Genomic DNA, 15846 nt, shown 5'->3' with positions numbered 1-15846 from the left:
GTTTCCTGGTGTACACGAAACCATTTGCCTTGTCACTCAGTGTAGTTACCAGCAGACAGAAGGAAGAGGAAAGAATGAAGGAAAGAATGACAGAAGGAGGTAGGAACAAAGGATGGAAGAGAGGAATGTGCAGGCACCCGAGAGCAGCACTTCATCGAGTGAGTGGATGGTGAGCGCTCCTTATAATAATAACAAAAATGATTGGTCTTTCGTTACCCCCAAAACACCAGACCCTCCAATATGGAATTCACAAGCATCTGATGCACTTTCAAAACAATTAAGAATAAATAAATAAATGACACCATTTATATACAAGTTTAGCCAGCAGAGGTGGCAGCAATTTAAACCTCACAATCATCCATCACAAAACTTCTTTCCAGATCATAGCTCCTTCATACTACAAAAGCTTTGAGCTGCCTCTTAAAAGATTCAACAAAAGTCAATTGCCTCATGTATAATGGTAATTATTATATAACCTAGGGGCAGTATATGAAAAAGATCAATCAGAGAATGGTTGCTGGTGAACAACTCTAGACTCATCAAGGCCCAAGGGATCATCTTCATTTTCTAAAATCACACCTGGGTGCATCAGCAGAAGTTTCAACAGTTCAGCAAGATACTTTGGTTTATCAAACTTAAGGACCCTGAAAGTAATAGACAGTTTAAATTCTATTCTAGCCTTTACTGGCAACCAGTGAGACTCAATTACAGATAAGGAAGTTGGAGTTCTTGGGGGAGGGCTAATGATAAGCCTTGATCTCCTGTTCAGTACAGACTGAACCTCTTTTAGCAGATTATTTGGGAGACCAATCCATAATGTGCACCAATCAACACAAGACAGAAGAAATTGTATGGACCAATATTGAGGCATCATTCATTTAGAAAATGTTTTACAGAGGACAGTCTTCTGACGTACAGGTTACAACTTCTGACAACTTGATTAACATATTCTTTATAATTTAGTTTTTAACTGAAATGAACGGCCAGATTCTGAACAGAACAGACTGGACAAAGTTGTGACTTGCCAATCATCAGAGTCAGGGCACAATTAGCATCATCATCCCTTTTGTTTCCCAGAATAATAATGATTTCTGTTTTACCATCATCCAGTTTGTTTCCTCTTTGCCAACCAGATCTTAATATTCAACATTAGGATTTACTGTTTATTCTTCATATCATTAATACTGGTCATCTTAACACAAAGATGCATGCCATCAGCATAAAAATGAAAGGGTTAAAATAAATAATTTGCAAGATCCAATCACATTAGTTTTCTGGGCATGCACTGGTTGTCTCAAGTGAACAAACTATGTCTTATGTTGCTATAATGTTGTTGCTGTAACCCTAGGCTCATCTAGACATGAATCAAATGGACCATGGGTAACTGACTGATCCTAGGGATCTTTTGTAGTGGTTTTGTTGAAGGACAGTCTGTGTGGTGAAAGTGTGTGCATGAGGTGAGTATGTGGTAGTGTGGGGGCTGCACTGCAGTATGGACATAAAAGACTGTGAGAAGTATTTTGTGTTGGTACTGTAGCATGGAATAGCGATGGTCACATCACAGTCTGGCTAAGTGTACCTGTATCTCTCTAGGTTGGGTAACTTCTGATGAGTGGACGCCTGGTGAAGGCTCAGGAAGGATACTGTTTGGCAGGAAGGTTTGGTTGGTTGTGTTTATGTACAGTATGTGTTTGTAAATTATGGAGTTGGGTGGAGAAGGAGGGATGTTACCGATACAATTCGTGTAATGTTTGGCAGTTGTTCCAAGGGAATAAATAATGACATGTACTGCCATGATTCATAAACACCAGTCTATTCTAGTTTCTCATGCTTAACATGGAGTGACAATAAACACCAGTCTATTCTTGTTTCTCATGCTTAACATGGAGTGACAATATTAACAGCAAAGATCCTGGGTCTATTTCAAGACACTGCTGGTAGAAGACAGAAGTTATATTTCCTATTTTGTCCCTCATATTTTGTAGAGGCTACAAGGCAGCTTGCACATTACGTAGTAAGAGGTTAGGTCATCATATCCCTAACCATTTCAGTGAGAACAATATATCAAATACAGTATCATAAAACCAAGGGATGATGCTTTTACAAGAGTAACATTTTCAAGACTGGGTTTGTAATGGCCCCATAGTTGCTTATCTATTTATACAATATATGTCAGAGCTACTCAACTGGAGACCCATGGGCCAAATCCAGCCCTTTGGTCGTTTTAGTTTGGCCCTCTGATCAACTCAGAAGAATGAAAATAAACAAATAAACATGCATAAAACAGAAAGTTTTGCATTTTTCTTTTTATTCATATATGTAGCAGAAAATGCAAATGTAAATAATATATGAATGCCTTGTTTCTTTCTGTATGTACAGGCTTAATAATGTATAACCCTTTTGTTAATCTGAGTTTCATAATTCGGTCCTACTTCCAGAGTTGTTGAACAGCCCTGGTATGTGTGCTGTGCCGCTAGCTTATAATGAACTGCATCTTTGCAGACTTGTTTAGACTTTTCTAGACATCTGTGAGTGGCCAAGTCAGACAGTGCCAATATATGTATATATATACACTATGAGTCAGGTGATGGCTCTTTTAGTTAACTTCGTTTATAAAGGCTCCAAATTGCTTATATGCATTGGCCTTGGTCACCTAATAGCCTCCACAGTGCTCGATCTCAGCTTGCATTGGCCTTGCTCACTTAACCCATTCACTGCGTCAGTGTTTGTTTACATGTACATCCCGTGTGCGGCAGTTTTCAAAGTATTTAGAAAAAAATACTAAAAAAAAAATATATTGTCAAAAGACAGAGAAAAAAATCCCGAGGTCAATGGTATATAACACAATATGGCAAACAAATAATAATATCTGAAACAGGTCCATGAAGTAATAAATATTCCCTGTGCGGTGGTGCCAGGCTAACATGTGTTATGGTTGCACTGTGTCGTCAGTGTCAATCTTGCGATCAGATAAGGTGTAAATCAGCATCTGAACCATCACTGACATCATCTAACAATGTATCACTATCATCACTACACTCATCCATAGATTTCATCCAAAATTTGCTTGGGCTACTGCTAGCGGCGGCATGGAGAAGATTTCGTACCCTTACCTTCGGCATTTTGTAGGTAACTGAGCTGAGCTCCGCTCCTCGTAAAAATGCATAATATGTCACTGTGCATCCTCTCATGTCCATACCATATCAACCTACAGTACACCTCCTCAACACAACATTAATTCACTGAAGTTCCAACTTTTCTCTCAATTCTTCAATTGCAATCCTAATCCTCCAATTCTCTCATTTAAGTATGCACTGCACATCCATCTAATCATTAACCTTTCTGTATATTTTAGCCTACGAATATTCTCTTACTTTACAGTCCAGGTCTCACTACCATACAGCAGTATACTCTAAACACATGCTGCACACAAGGGCCCCTTAGCACGGAGGGAGAGCCCTCCCAATGTCAGGAGAGGTGATAGCCCCCTGAGCCTCCTCCAGCTATTCTTTATCCTAGCTACAGAACTAGCTCCAGCCCCACCTCCAGCACATAAACATGTCCTCCAAGTAGCAAAACTCCTCCACACACTCAAGAGACTCTCCAGCAAGAACTATCCTGTCATGTCTGACAATCTCTATGTGCTCTCCCCAACACACCTCACACACGAAATCAGCATTGTTATGCAGCCTACCTCTAATACCACTACATCTCTTATTCACCCACTTACCATAAACACTGCACAAGATGGCGTTACTTCCCACACCCTAGTGGCAAACTGAACATGGCCACATTCTCTCTGCTTTGGGAGTGATGCCACCAGCCCTAGAGATCAACACCTTTAACTGCATTTATTCTCAAACCTTTGTATCCCATTCCATCTCTCCACTTCCTAAATCTTCCCTTCACCTCCCTTTCATTCTCTGCAATCAACACCAAGTCATCAGCATACAACATCTACCACAGGAATTCAGTTCTGAAGTCACATAAGAGAGCTTCAGACACAATGAAAAACAATAAAGAGCTTAAGACTGACCCCTGATGCATGCCAAATTCACAGAAACTCATCACTCAAACCTCCATTCACTCTCACTCAGGTGCGAGTATCCTTTTACAGTGCCAAACTGCTGTACTCTAACCAGTCACTCCTCCATCACAAGATTTTTCACTGCCCACTTTACCTCCTTACAAACTCTGTCAAAGGCCTTCTCCAAATCAACAACAAAGTACACCTCCCTCTTCTTTCCTATGTATTTTTGCTGAAGCTGTTGGACAATGAAAATTGCATCAATGGTCCCTTTTCCTAGCATACACCTAAATAGCATTTCATCAATGTTCACTCTTTTTTCCTATCATACATTACAGGACTCACACCATTACCTTCATTATCTATTTATCCCAGATGTTTTATGCCTCTAAAATTTCCTCTTTCCAGGGCATCATCCTCTCCCTTATACACATTTACAATCACACTCTTCAGCCAATCACCTGGAAAAATATTTTAACATATAATCAACTTTATCAAATCAATAACTAAGCTCATTTCTATATCTCCTTTGAGGTCTTCGGCATTGCACCAGTCAACTCAGACACACCCACTGCCTTCCCTGACTGCATCCTGCCAATTGCCTTGCTCCCAATAAAAGCATCAGTTAAAGGCCAAGGGCAAAAAAACTGGACCCACTATCTCCAAGTCTTCCCTGCTCCAGCCAAACTCCTCATTCGGAAACCGGTTTTCGTGGTCTCTCCAAGCATCTTCAATATCCTCACTGTCCCCCACGACTTCTACATCATTTTTCATCCTCTGCTCACCAGTAATATCCCTGTTTTCTCTTTTCATCTACTGTACCACTTTAAAAACACATTCTTCCTTTTGGCACAATTAAGGCTATCGTAAAACTCTCTAAAACACAGATTTTGACCTGTAAACCTACTTTCTGGCTCTACACTTGACAACCAAATATTTCTCTCTGTTACCACCCTTTTTCCATTCCTATATGTCTTCTTTTCTCCTTAACTATGAACTCTAAATCTTCATCCTACCACCATGTTACCTAATGTCTTAGTGGACCCCTTGTCCATCCACACACTAAATCAGTAACTCTCAAGAGACTGTTCTTGAGAGCTCTTTACTGCTCACTAACAGTTCTGTCTACAGCTCCCTGTTCAGCTACCACTATACTCATCTCGCCATTAAAGACATCACTTAGTTTGTTTTTTAACTTTCATATTTTTTCCTGGGCACACAAGTCCATTCCTTCACTACCCACTCCTTTAGTACCGTGTTACAAATCAGTAATTTGTGTTGCTGCACACACACTCTTTGCTCCCTATAACTTTAACATACTTAGCTAACCTCTATAAACCCTCCGGACCAGGAAATAGCCAAACTGGCTAATATTATTCACAGATTTATATGTAATCAGCAAACTCTCTCTCTTCCTAAAAAGTGTGTTTGAAAAACTTTTGAAAGAAAAACTAATTCAAAGTGTGATATGAAGGTGGACAGGAGACCCTGAATCAGTGAAACAGTTCAAGTACTTCTGTGCAGTGATAGGAAAGAGGAGTACAGGGTAAGCAAACAAAGGAAAATAAACAGCAACATATCTAGTAGTCCTTTCAATAAATGAGTAAATAAAGAAAGTAGATAGTACAATGACACAAAGAAGAATAGTAACTGGTGCAATGATGGCACTGATATGAAAGAAAAGGACTAGAGTCAATGACTGCCATAAAACTTCATGATGATGTAATACTGACCACTGAGAGATTTTATATTGGTATGTCTATTAAAAGTCAAGAAAAAGGGCCATGGAAATAAAACCGCTAAGCAATGTATGTGGCCTGCATAGGTTGGATATACTGTTGTAAGAACTACAAGGCAGCATGGGAGTTGTAAGGTAAGGATGTTCAACATACCCATCATGAGATGGACAAAAATATTTAGGCTGTGCATACAGAGGATGAACTGAGTTCAGTTTAGGCCATTATGTGAGTGAAAGTATGGGAGGAGGCACTGAGACACAAAATGATGATGCGTTGATGGTAAACAGGCATGTGCAAAGTGAAGCGCTACATGGAATATATAACACACAAATGATATGTATGAACGAATTATGTACCAGTATGGCAATGTAATTTTTTTTTTTTTTTTTTATAACTTAGTAATTGACTGAAACACCCTATGCCAAAGGTGTCTGTTAAGTGTACTTTGGGGGGGGGGGGAATGCTTGGATGACATGCCTGTGTGGTGAAGCGGAGAATTTTGAAAGTGTGAATGGTAGTGAAAGAATTGGTAATCCATTTTACCAGGCACTCTAAATAGTTCTGAAAGTGTAGGACAGCAAAATTTAATGAACTTGCATCCAAAACTGTGTATCAAACTCCATATTTCTAATTTCTTTCAATATGGTGAAAACTTAAATTTTTATCCTGGGTATGTTTTGCCACACTGAGTAGTTTTCATCCAGCTTTGGAGAGACTTTACACTGGATGAATTAGACTTTGTCAACTCTTTAACAAATTGTGAGTTTCCCCAAAAAGAGTAATATAAGATATAAGGAGGAATAAAACAGATACAGAATGACAACATCTAACTGAAAGAAGTCCAAGAGATCTCCTCAGACTGAGGTTAGAAACAATTTCCATTCACTCCTTCATTATGATGCACACTATTAGATTACTTTTTACCTATTACCTTACAATTCTGTTCAGCTTACGAGAAGACTCCTCAGATCAACAAGTAAAGAACTCTGACCGATCACTTGCACTCCTATCAATGCTTCACAGCATAAATGCCACATTAAGTAAACATCTATGTACAATATATAAGAATAAACAAACATACTTGCTTGAAGTTAGCGTAGTAATGATGAAGTAGATATCTCCACTGCCGAATAGTAGAAACACTGGCCACTGCAAACCACGATGCAATATCCCTCTCTCATCTCCTTCGTCAAACTAGGAACCACAAAAAAAAAACTGACATAGGGGATAGCAGAGGTATCAGTGCAAAACATGCCATACGAAGTCAGTTCAGAAAGTATCCAACCTTAGGCTCTAAACATAGGCAATGCTATGTTGTTGCAACCCTCCATTTGACCAAGCACATATCCCCCACCCACCTCCCTGCACACCTAACCAAGCACATAAAGGCCCTCACACCCCCAATCTTTTCTTTTAAAGGTGAGCATAAGGAGAAAGCCTTGAGGACACATAACCTGGTCACATTGAAATCTCTGGAAAAATTATTATTATTATTTTTTTTTATATTTTCATTATTAAAAAAAAAAAAAAAAACTATTTGACATGGCATTCTACTTACCAAAAAGCACCAGTTCACTAAAAAACACATAACTAAATGAAATTTCAAGACCCTATGGTGAACACTTTCTGTGTTCTGGCCCGGAAACAAAATCTCTACACATGGCCAGCTGCCCTGTCACCCAACTCTACGGACAGACACCTATTGATATACTGTGTTTTAGTAAAACTATACTTGCGGATAATTTTCATCATCTGTACCAATTTGAAGAATATCACAATTTCAATCTTAATGTTTCTCGACATAGTGAGGGTTTAGCATTGTATATTAAAAAGAAATTTGACTTCTTGTTAAGGAAGGACTTGGTGATCAGAGAAACACACATAGAAGCTTTTATTAATTGAAATAAAATGAGGGAACACAAACATAATAATAGGTAATATTTACAGGAGGCCTAACAACAATGTTCACTGTTTTATCGAAAAAACAGATCAAATACTCTCTGTAATTAGCACTGAGAATAAGGTTTGCATTTTATGCGGTGATAATAATCCTGATGCTCTAAAATCTGAAACTGTAGTCCATGTTAAAGATCTCATGGTTACCTTCCAAATGAAACACTTTTTTAACCTGATAACCAAACCAACTCGAGTTATGAATACATCAGCCACTCTGACTGACCATATTTGGTCCAACAACATAGACTTACTCAAAAGTGGTATAATTTTTGGTAACATTCCCATCACTTTCTTGTATTTTCCTTATTTAAGTTACCCACAGGGGGCAAAGAGCATGTTACTGCTAGGATTAAATACAGGGACTTTTGTGAAAACATTATACCATTTTAAAAAAGTCTGACATACGTTAGTTGGGATTTGGTTTTTGCCTCGGAAGATCTGAATGTGATATTAGGTAACTTTTCTAGCATATTTAATTATTCTTTTAATAATCTGTTTCCAATACAGGAGAGAATAATTAAAGCTAAATATTCTGTAAAGCCATATATAACCATTCATCCATCATCCAATCCTACACTGCCCCATGAAGAGCATAGGAGCCCGGGGCTAGGCGCCTGGGCCCGACGTTTAAGATGAGAGTGACCAGCCTCACCCATCCCTGAGTGGCATTACATGAGCAATCAACCCCAACCACCCCTTGGATATAAACCTTCAACGGCTCAATCTGATTGGCGAGCAATAATTACCCACTAAACCACCTGGTGCCAGAATTTGGTTATATGGTTACCACCCAGCATAGTAAATGGTTTCCTGGTGTACAGGAAACCATTTGGCTTGTCACTAAGTGTAGAGTCACCCACAGGCAGAAGGAAGAGGAAAGAATGAAGGAAAGAAAGACAGAAGAGGGATTGTAGAGTCACCCATAGGCAGAAGGACAAGGAAAGAATGAAGGAAAGGAAGACAGAAGAGGATGGAAGAAGAGAAGGATAGAGGAGAGGAAAGGGCAGACACCCGAGAGCAGCACTACATCGAGTGAGTGTTCTATTTATCTATATACCTACAGTAGGCTGCTTCCCCCAAGGAAAGGGAGGTAGCTGAGACAGGACGACACAATCCCCATTTACTCATCCATTCAAACACATTCATTCGCATCTTAGCCCCAAAGGGGAGAAGGGACAGATCCTCACCGCACCACACCGCACAAGGGTCAACTGCGCAGTGCAATCAGTGACATCCGCAGCAGGGCCCGACAGCAGAGCTGGTTTACCCCTGCCACATCATAACAGACCCATCCCCTTACCCGCACCTGACCTGACTAGCTGATCAGACCAAATGCAGGAGAATATCCCCTCTGGGCTGCGTCATCATTTATTCATTCACAATTTCTCTCCATTTATTTCTGTCATGCACAGCAACTCTTCCTTGCTCAACAGACATCCCTCTCGCATCCAGTGCTCTCTTCACACTGTCCATCCATCCTATTTGTGGTCTTCCTCTCAGCCTTACACCTCTCACATCAGATCTAGTTATCTTTTTCACCAATTGCTCATTATCCATTCTCTCCATATGCCCAAACCATCGCAACACCCTCTGCTCAACTCTACCAGCCATCTCCCGAACAACTCCAGTTCTCCTTCGCACTTCATCATTTCGCATTCGATCAATACAGATCACTCCACTCATACTCCTCAGACACCTCCTCTCCATTACATTCAAACTTTTCCTCTCTGCTACACCCATATTCCATGTTTCAGCCCTATAAAATGGAGGAGGTACCACAACACCCTCATACAGCCTTCTCTTTACATCCATTCTAAGCGAACGACATCTAAACACTTTTTTCATTCCTCCCAGCACCTTTCCTACTTCAACCATTCTAAACTTCACTTCTGCATCTATTCTTCCATCCACAGCAACATGTGACCTTAAATATTTAAAACACTCTACCTCCTCAAGCATCTCGCCATGCAAACTATATTCATCCCCCTACCATCTACCAACCTCGTACACTTCATCACTTTACTCTTATTCTCATTTACTTTCAATTTCTTCCTTTCACACACTCTTCCAAACTCCTCTACATTACAAACATTAAAAAAATTATTGCTGAGAAGAACAAACTCCAAAGAAAATTTGCCAAACATCCAATCAAATCTGAGAAGGCACACAGAAAAATCAGGAATAAAGTTACTCGACCTATTAGATCAGCCAGATCAAGCTATTACAAAAATAAATTAGAAACAGTTTCTGGTAACAGCAAAAAAAAGTGGAACACAATAAGCTCAATCATGAATAGACAAATAAGCCTAATCAGAAGTGTACAGCATTCTTTGCTAACAATAGAAACGTTGCAAAACCCTTGGACACAGCAACAAACTTTAACAATTATTTTATAAGTATAGGGAAAGATATGGCACAAGCAATCATAGAACCACCAACCAACTTTTACATGTATCTCGAAAACAGAAACATAAATGATATAAGACTCCCTCCTGCTTCTGAAAGTGAAATTCTTAATATCATCCAGCAGTTAAAAAATACAGCACCAGGGTATGATGATATCCCCAGGAGCATTATCAAAGAAGTTGCCTCAATTATTACTCCTGTCATTCTGCATCTATGAAACACTTCTTTGGTATCAGGAACCTTCCCAGAAAAGCTAAAAATTGCAAAAGTTATCCCCATTTACAAATCAGGTTATAAAAATTTAATGAGTAACTATTGGCTGGCATCAGTTTTGCCAGCAATCAGCAAAATATTAGAGAAATGAATTTATAATAAACTTGACACATTTTGTACTAACAATACCATCATATATAACTCCCAATTTGGTTTTTGTAAGAACAGAACAACTGAGACAGCACTTCTGACACTTACTGACGACATTCTGAATGCAACAGATGATAAAGACTTTCCTGTGGCCATATTTCTTCTATCTATCTATCTATCTATTGCCAGACGCCGTAATCCCGTACGGGGTGGCCATTTGACTCTGAGTTATTTGTTTTACAGGGAGGAGCACTAACCCTCCACCAACCCACTTGACACGTAGGGAGCACGTATGGTTTGGTTATATGGTTACCACCCAGCATTGTAAACGGTTTCTTGGCTTGCAGGAATCCATTTGGCTTGTCACTCAATATAAAGCCACCTGTAACAGAAAGAAAAGCAATAAGTAGTGACAGGAAAGATAGGAGAAATAGGAAGAGAGGAGGGGAGGCACAGAAAAAAATTGATAAAGGCTAAGGAGGAAGTAGGCAGCACTACATCAAGTGAGTGGATGATGGTTGCCACCACCTGCCTTTTATACAGCTGATCACCTTATCCTCCTCTCTAAGCTGGAACATTATGGGATAAGAGGTACAATGCTAAAATGGTTTGAATTTTACTCAACAGACAACAATATGTTCATTTTGGTAACACAAAGTCACCCTATTCTTCCATTACTTATGGCGTACCACAGGGGTCAATTCTACAGTAGGCCCTCTTCTGTTTCTACCTATCTATCTATCTATTGCCAGACACCATAATCCTGTAAGGGGAGGCCACAAACAAATAGCCTCCATGTCACCCTGTGCCCCGCCATTTCACTGCACAGCTCCCAGCTCACACCTCCCTCTCTAACGTACCTCTCCATTCTATCCCTCCATCTCATCCTTGGCTTCCCCCACCCTCTCCCCCCCTCCACCTCACTCACATACACTCTCCTCATCAGTCTCTCACTCTCCATCCTCTCCACATGGCCAAACCACCTCAATGTGTTTCTCCTAACGCTTCCGGTCACATCCACATCCACACCACAACGCTCCTTCATTTCCTCATTTGTCAGTCCATCTCTCCATGTGACTCCACATGCTCCCCTCAAATTACACATTTCCACTGCTCTCACTCTTGACTTCCGTCCCTCCAACAAAGTCCACACTTCACTTCCTTATGTTTGAATTGGTATCACAACATTGTCATTCAGTGACTTTTTCTCTTTCATGCTCACTTCTCTGTTTCTTATCACTGCTTTCAAAGAACCAGCAACCTCTCTTCCTTGTACCCTTTCAAGCACTTCACCATCTAAACTTCCATCCTTACTCATCACACTATCCAAGTACTGTAATTAAATGCACTCACATTTTTCATTTCCTCCTCATCCAACCTCACTGTACATTTACTGACTTCATTTCTCTCGATGACCATAACTTTACTCTTTCCTACATTCACCTTTCGATTCCATTTCTTACACACTCTCCTAAACTCATCCACCAAGCCTTGCAGCTCGCATTTGTCTTCAGTTAACAACACAGTATCATCTGCGAACAACGGTAAAGGGAGTTTCCACACACTGCCCTCTCTCATTATGGTCCTTTCACCGCAAGAAGTCCATTCAGGATGGGGCCCACCTGGTGAATCACCTCTAGCGATGCTGCCAAATCAACCGTAGTACATGCCTCTCTCTCTCTTATTTCCCATCTATGTGCTATTTGAAATTGTTTTTTATATTCTGTATATAGTAAAGGAAGCTATATAGTACACTGAGTATCACTTTTTAGAATTATAACAACGATTTGAATGAATTCTATGACACGTGGCAGGGCTTTTTTCCCATGCTGCCACGCCGAGGTCGGCGAGGGACCCAGAGTCAGAGAAAGGATTAGGCCTACAGGGGAAACCTCTTAAAAATAAAATGCGCCTAGACTTTTACCTCATAGTTGGTGTGGAAAAAAGTTGATAATAAATAATAAATATATACATATATATATATATATATATATATATATATATATATATATAGATAGATAGATAGATATATATATATATATATATATATACTATATATATATATATATACTGTATATATATATATATATATATATATATATATATATATATATATATATATATATATATATATATATATATATATATATATATATATATATATATATATATAAATATATATATATATATAAATATATATATATATATAAATATATACAGTATATATATATATATATATATATATAAATATATATAAATATATATATATATATATATATATATATATATATATATATATATATACAGTAGAGAGAGAGAGAGAGAGAGAAACAGGTGGGATGGGGGTAGGTACGGAGACAGAGTGATAATCCGATAATTGGTGGTCAAATTGGCAACGTCGCACTCGGGGAAAGTCCAACTTCTGCCACTCCCTGAACGGACTTCTTGCTGCGAAAGGACCTTAGGGCCGCTCCAACATCCACTGCCCAACCTTGTATCTCTTTTATAACCTCATCCATAAACAGACTGAACAGCAATGGAGACATGACACAGCCCTGTTTCAATCCAACCTTCAAACACAAAAATTCACTCAGTTCACTATCCACATGCACTACAGCATTGGCACCCTCATACAGACTCTTCACAGCATTCAACAACTTCCCATCTGCTCCATATGTTCTCAATACTATCCACAATCCTCATCTATCTACCCTGTCATATGCTTTCTCCAAATCCATGAAGGCTGCATACAACTTCTTTCCCTTCTCTAGAAACTTTTCCACTACAGATCTAAGAATGAATATCTGATCTACACAACCTCTTCCCTTCCTAAAACCTCCCTGTTCTTTTCCAACTAATTCCTCTGTAATGTCCCTAACTCTATCGATAAGTATCCTACCATATACTTTACCCTCTACCATAAAAACACAAATGCCCCTATGATTACCAAACACCTCTTTTTCCCCTTTTCCTTTGTACAAGGGAATACTTATACCCAACTTCCAATCCTCCGGCAATCTACCTTCATCCCAGGCCAATCTACACATCTTCCACATCCATTCTACTACTATCTCTCCCACATGCTTCAGCATTTCACCATACACTCCATCAAATCCTGGGGCTTTCCCCATTTTGACTTTCTTCATTGCTTCCACAACTTCCATCCTACTGATTTCTTCCTCTCTTCTCACATCCCTCTTTCTCCCAGCCATTCCCCAGCCACATATACGCACATTATATTCATTCTCTGTGTTCAACAATTCCTTAAAGTGTTCTCTCCACCTGCTCACTTTTTCTCCCTTCTCCACTAGTAATCTACCATTTTTATCTTTCACTCCCCAACTAACTTCTTTGACACCCTGTCTAACTCTCTTTACGGTACCTCTTTCCAGAACATTTTCTTAAATTCCCTCCACTTTACACTCAAATTCCTTCCATATTCATCATCCACTCTTTTCTTAGTCATCAACATCATCATCCAAGCCTACACTGCCCCATGAGGAGCGTAGGAGCCCGGGGCTAGGCAAGTTGGTTCTGACGTATAAGATGAGAGTGACCAGCCTCACTCACCACCAAGTACCATTACGTGAGCAATAAACCCCAGCCACCCCTTGGATATAAACCTGCTCTAGCTCAATCCGAATGAAGCACCTTAACCCGAGGCGTCCCGTCGACGTATGGGCAAGTTGCAACGTTTTCTCACAGCTAGTCCCATCAACGTAGTAGTACGTCGTGCAATTGCATGGTTCATAATTTGCACAATTTTCAATTTTCGCATGTGATTTTAGGAACATATACACGGGACACCTTCCTCTACAAGATGCCAGGCAGGGACAATGCCTTACCCCGCATGACCTCCCCCCCTGCACGCCATTGTCTCGGCAATTCACCTGTTATCAGTGACCTGGCCAATAAAGACAGTCAGGGCCAGAGTGATTCCCCAATCGATGACAATGTGGAGAACAAAGGTTACACAGCATCAGAGGAAGAAATAGTCAGAAATAATGACCAGGTAATGTCGCCAAAAAAAGTCAGGTATGTTGATGTGTTAGTGAGTGAAACAATGCTCATATTGCCTATATTACTGTGTGAAAACAAATATACTCTCGTACTACATATAAATTCATACCAAATAAATAAATAAATACCGTTTATGAGTGGTGTGGAATAGTTACCCTCCCATAGAACTCGTTTTCTTTGGAGCCAGCCTGATAGAAAACCCAATAAGGTAAAGAGTACTGCTAGCTGTATCGAGTATTTTAAACCTCAGGTGAGCGATTTCTCTATGAATTTTCGATGTTTTTCACCAAAAGCGGAGGTTTGAGCCAAAATTTTTTTTTTCCAAAATTGGTCGGGATTGGGGGGAGTCAGTGGTGGAAAATTGGTCGGGACGTGACGGGTTAATTACCCACTAAACCACCAGGTGCCAAAATTTGGTTATATTCTCTCTTACTAATCTTTTCACCTCTCTCTTACGACTCTCAACTTCTTCCACATCCCTGTTTCTCATCCATTCACTATATGCTTTCTTCTTATATGCCACAGCCTGTCTCACCTCTTCATTCCATCATCCTGTTCCTTTCACCCCATTTCGTCATCTCTTCACCCCACACCCCACCTCACATGCTGCACAGATTTCTTTTGTGAATATCTTGCTCACACCTTCCACAACCCCATCAGCCCCAATCCATATTTACCCAATTGCTCCTCCACTTCTCTCTTATATTCTGCCTTTTTTCCATCCTCTTGTAACCTTTCCACCCTCCTTGCATGAACTACTTCCTCCTGTCCTTCCCTTTTTCTATTCCTCCATTTAATTTCAACCATGATTCTCACTACCGCCATGTGGTGGCCAGAAAGTCCACCCCCCCAACCTCTATATGCTCTTGCATCCATTACAAACCTTCTGATTCCATCATCCACATACACACAATCAATCACTGCCTCCTGTTCCTTCAATTCACCATCTACCCTTCTCATCACTCGCCACATATACTTGTGGATCATCTTGAGTATGAAGAGAGTATTGGCTATTACCAACCCCCTCCTGGCACAAATGTCAACTAGAGCGCTGCCATTCTCTTCAATCTCTGCAGGCACACCCCATTCACCAACTACTCCATCCACCATCACATTCCCTACTTTTCCATTCATATCTCCAATCAATAGCACTCTCTCATTCCTTTCAACCTTTTCCATGCAAGCTTCCACATTTGTCCAAAGCTCTTTTCTCACTCTGCTTGCATGATCATACATTGGTGCAAACGCACACAATCACCCACATTTGTAGCCCAACTTTCAATCTTACCCAAATAATCCTTGAGCCTGTTTGAGTAAAACACCGTAAACTTTTTT

At 39.9% G+C, this 15846-nt stretch overlaps 1 protein-coding gene across 1 annotated transcript in view; it reads right to left on the bottom strand.

The window, feature by feature from the left end:
• mbo (Nuclear pore complex protein Nup88) overlaps positions 1–15846 on the bottom strand; it is a 177059-nt gene that overhangs the window by 133415 nt on the left and 27798 nt on the right. The window contains exon 5 of the mRNA XM_080267290.1: positions 6848–6960. Within this exon, the coding sequence (XP_080123416.1) occupies positions 6848–6960 (113 nt within the window). The remainder of the gene's footprint in view (positions 1–6847; positions 6961–15846) is intronic.

The sequence above is a fragment of the Coenobita brevimanus genome, chromosome 23 (assembly GCF_032717465.1).
Source record: "Coenobita brevimanus isolate Jiangsu-jjx chromosome 23, ASM3271746v2, whole genome shotgun sequence".
Lineage (NCBI taxonomy): Eukaryota > Metazoa > Arthropoda > Malacostraca > Decapoda > Coenobitidae > Coenobita > Coenobita brevimanus.
Note: the sequence above shows the minus strand (reverse complement) of the source record. Positions and strands in the feature narration are given on the sequence as shown.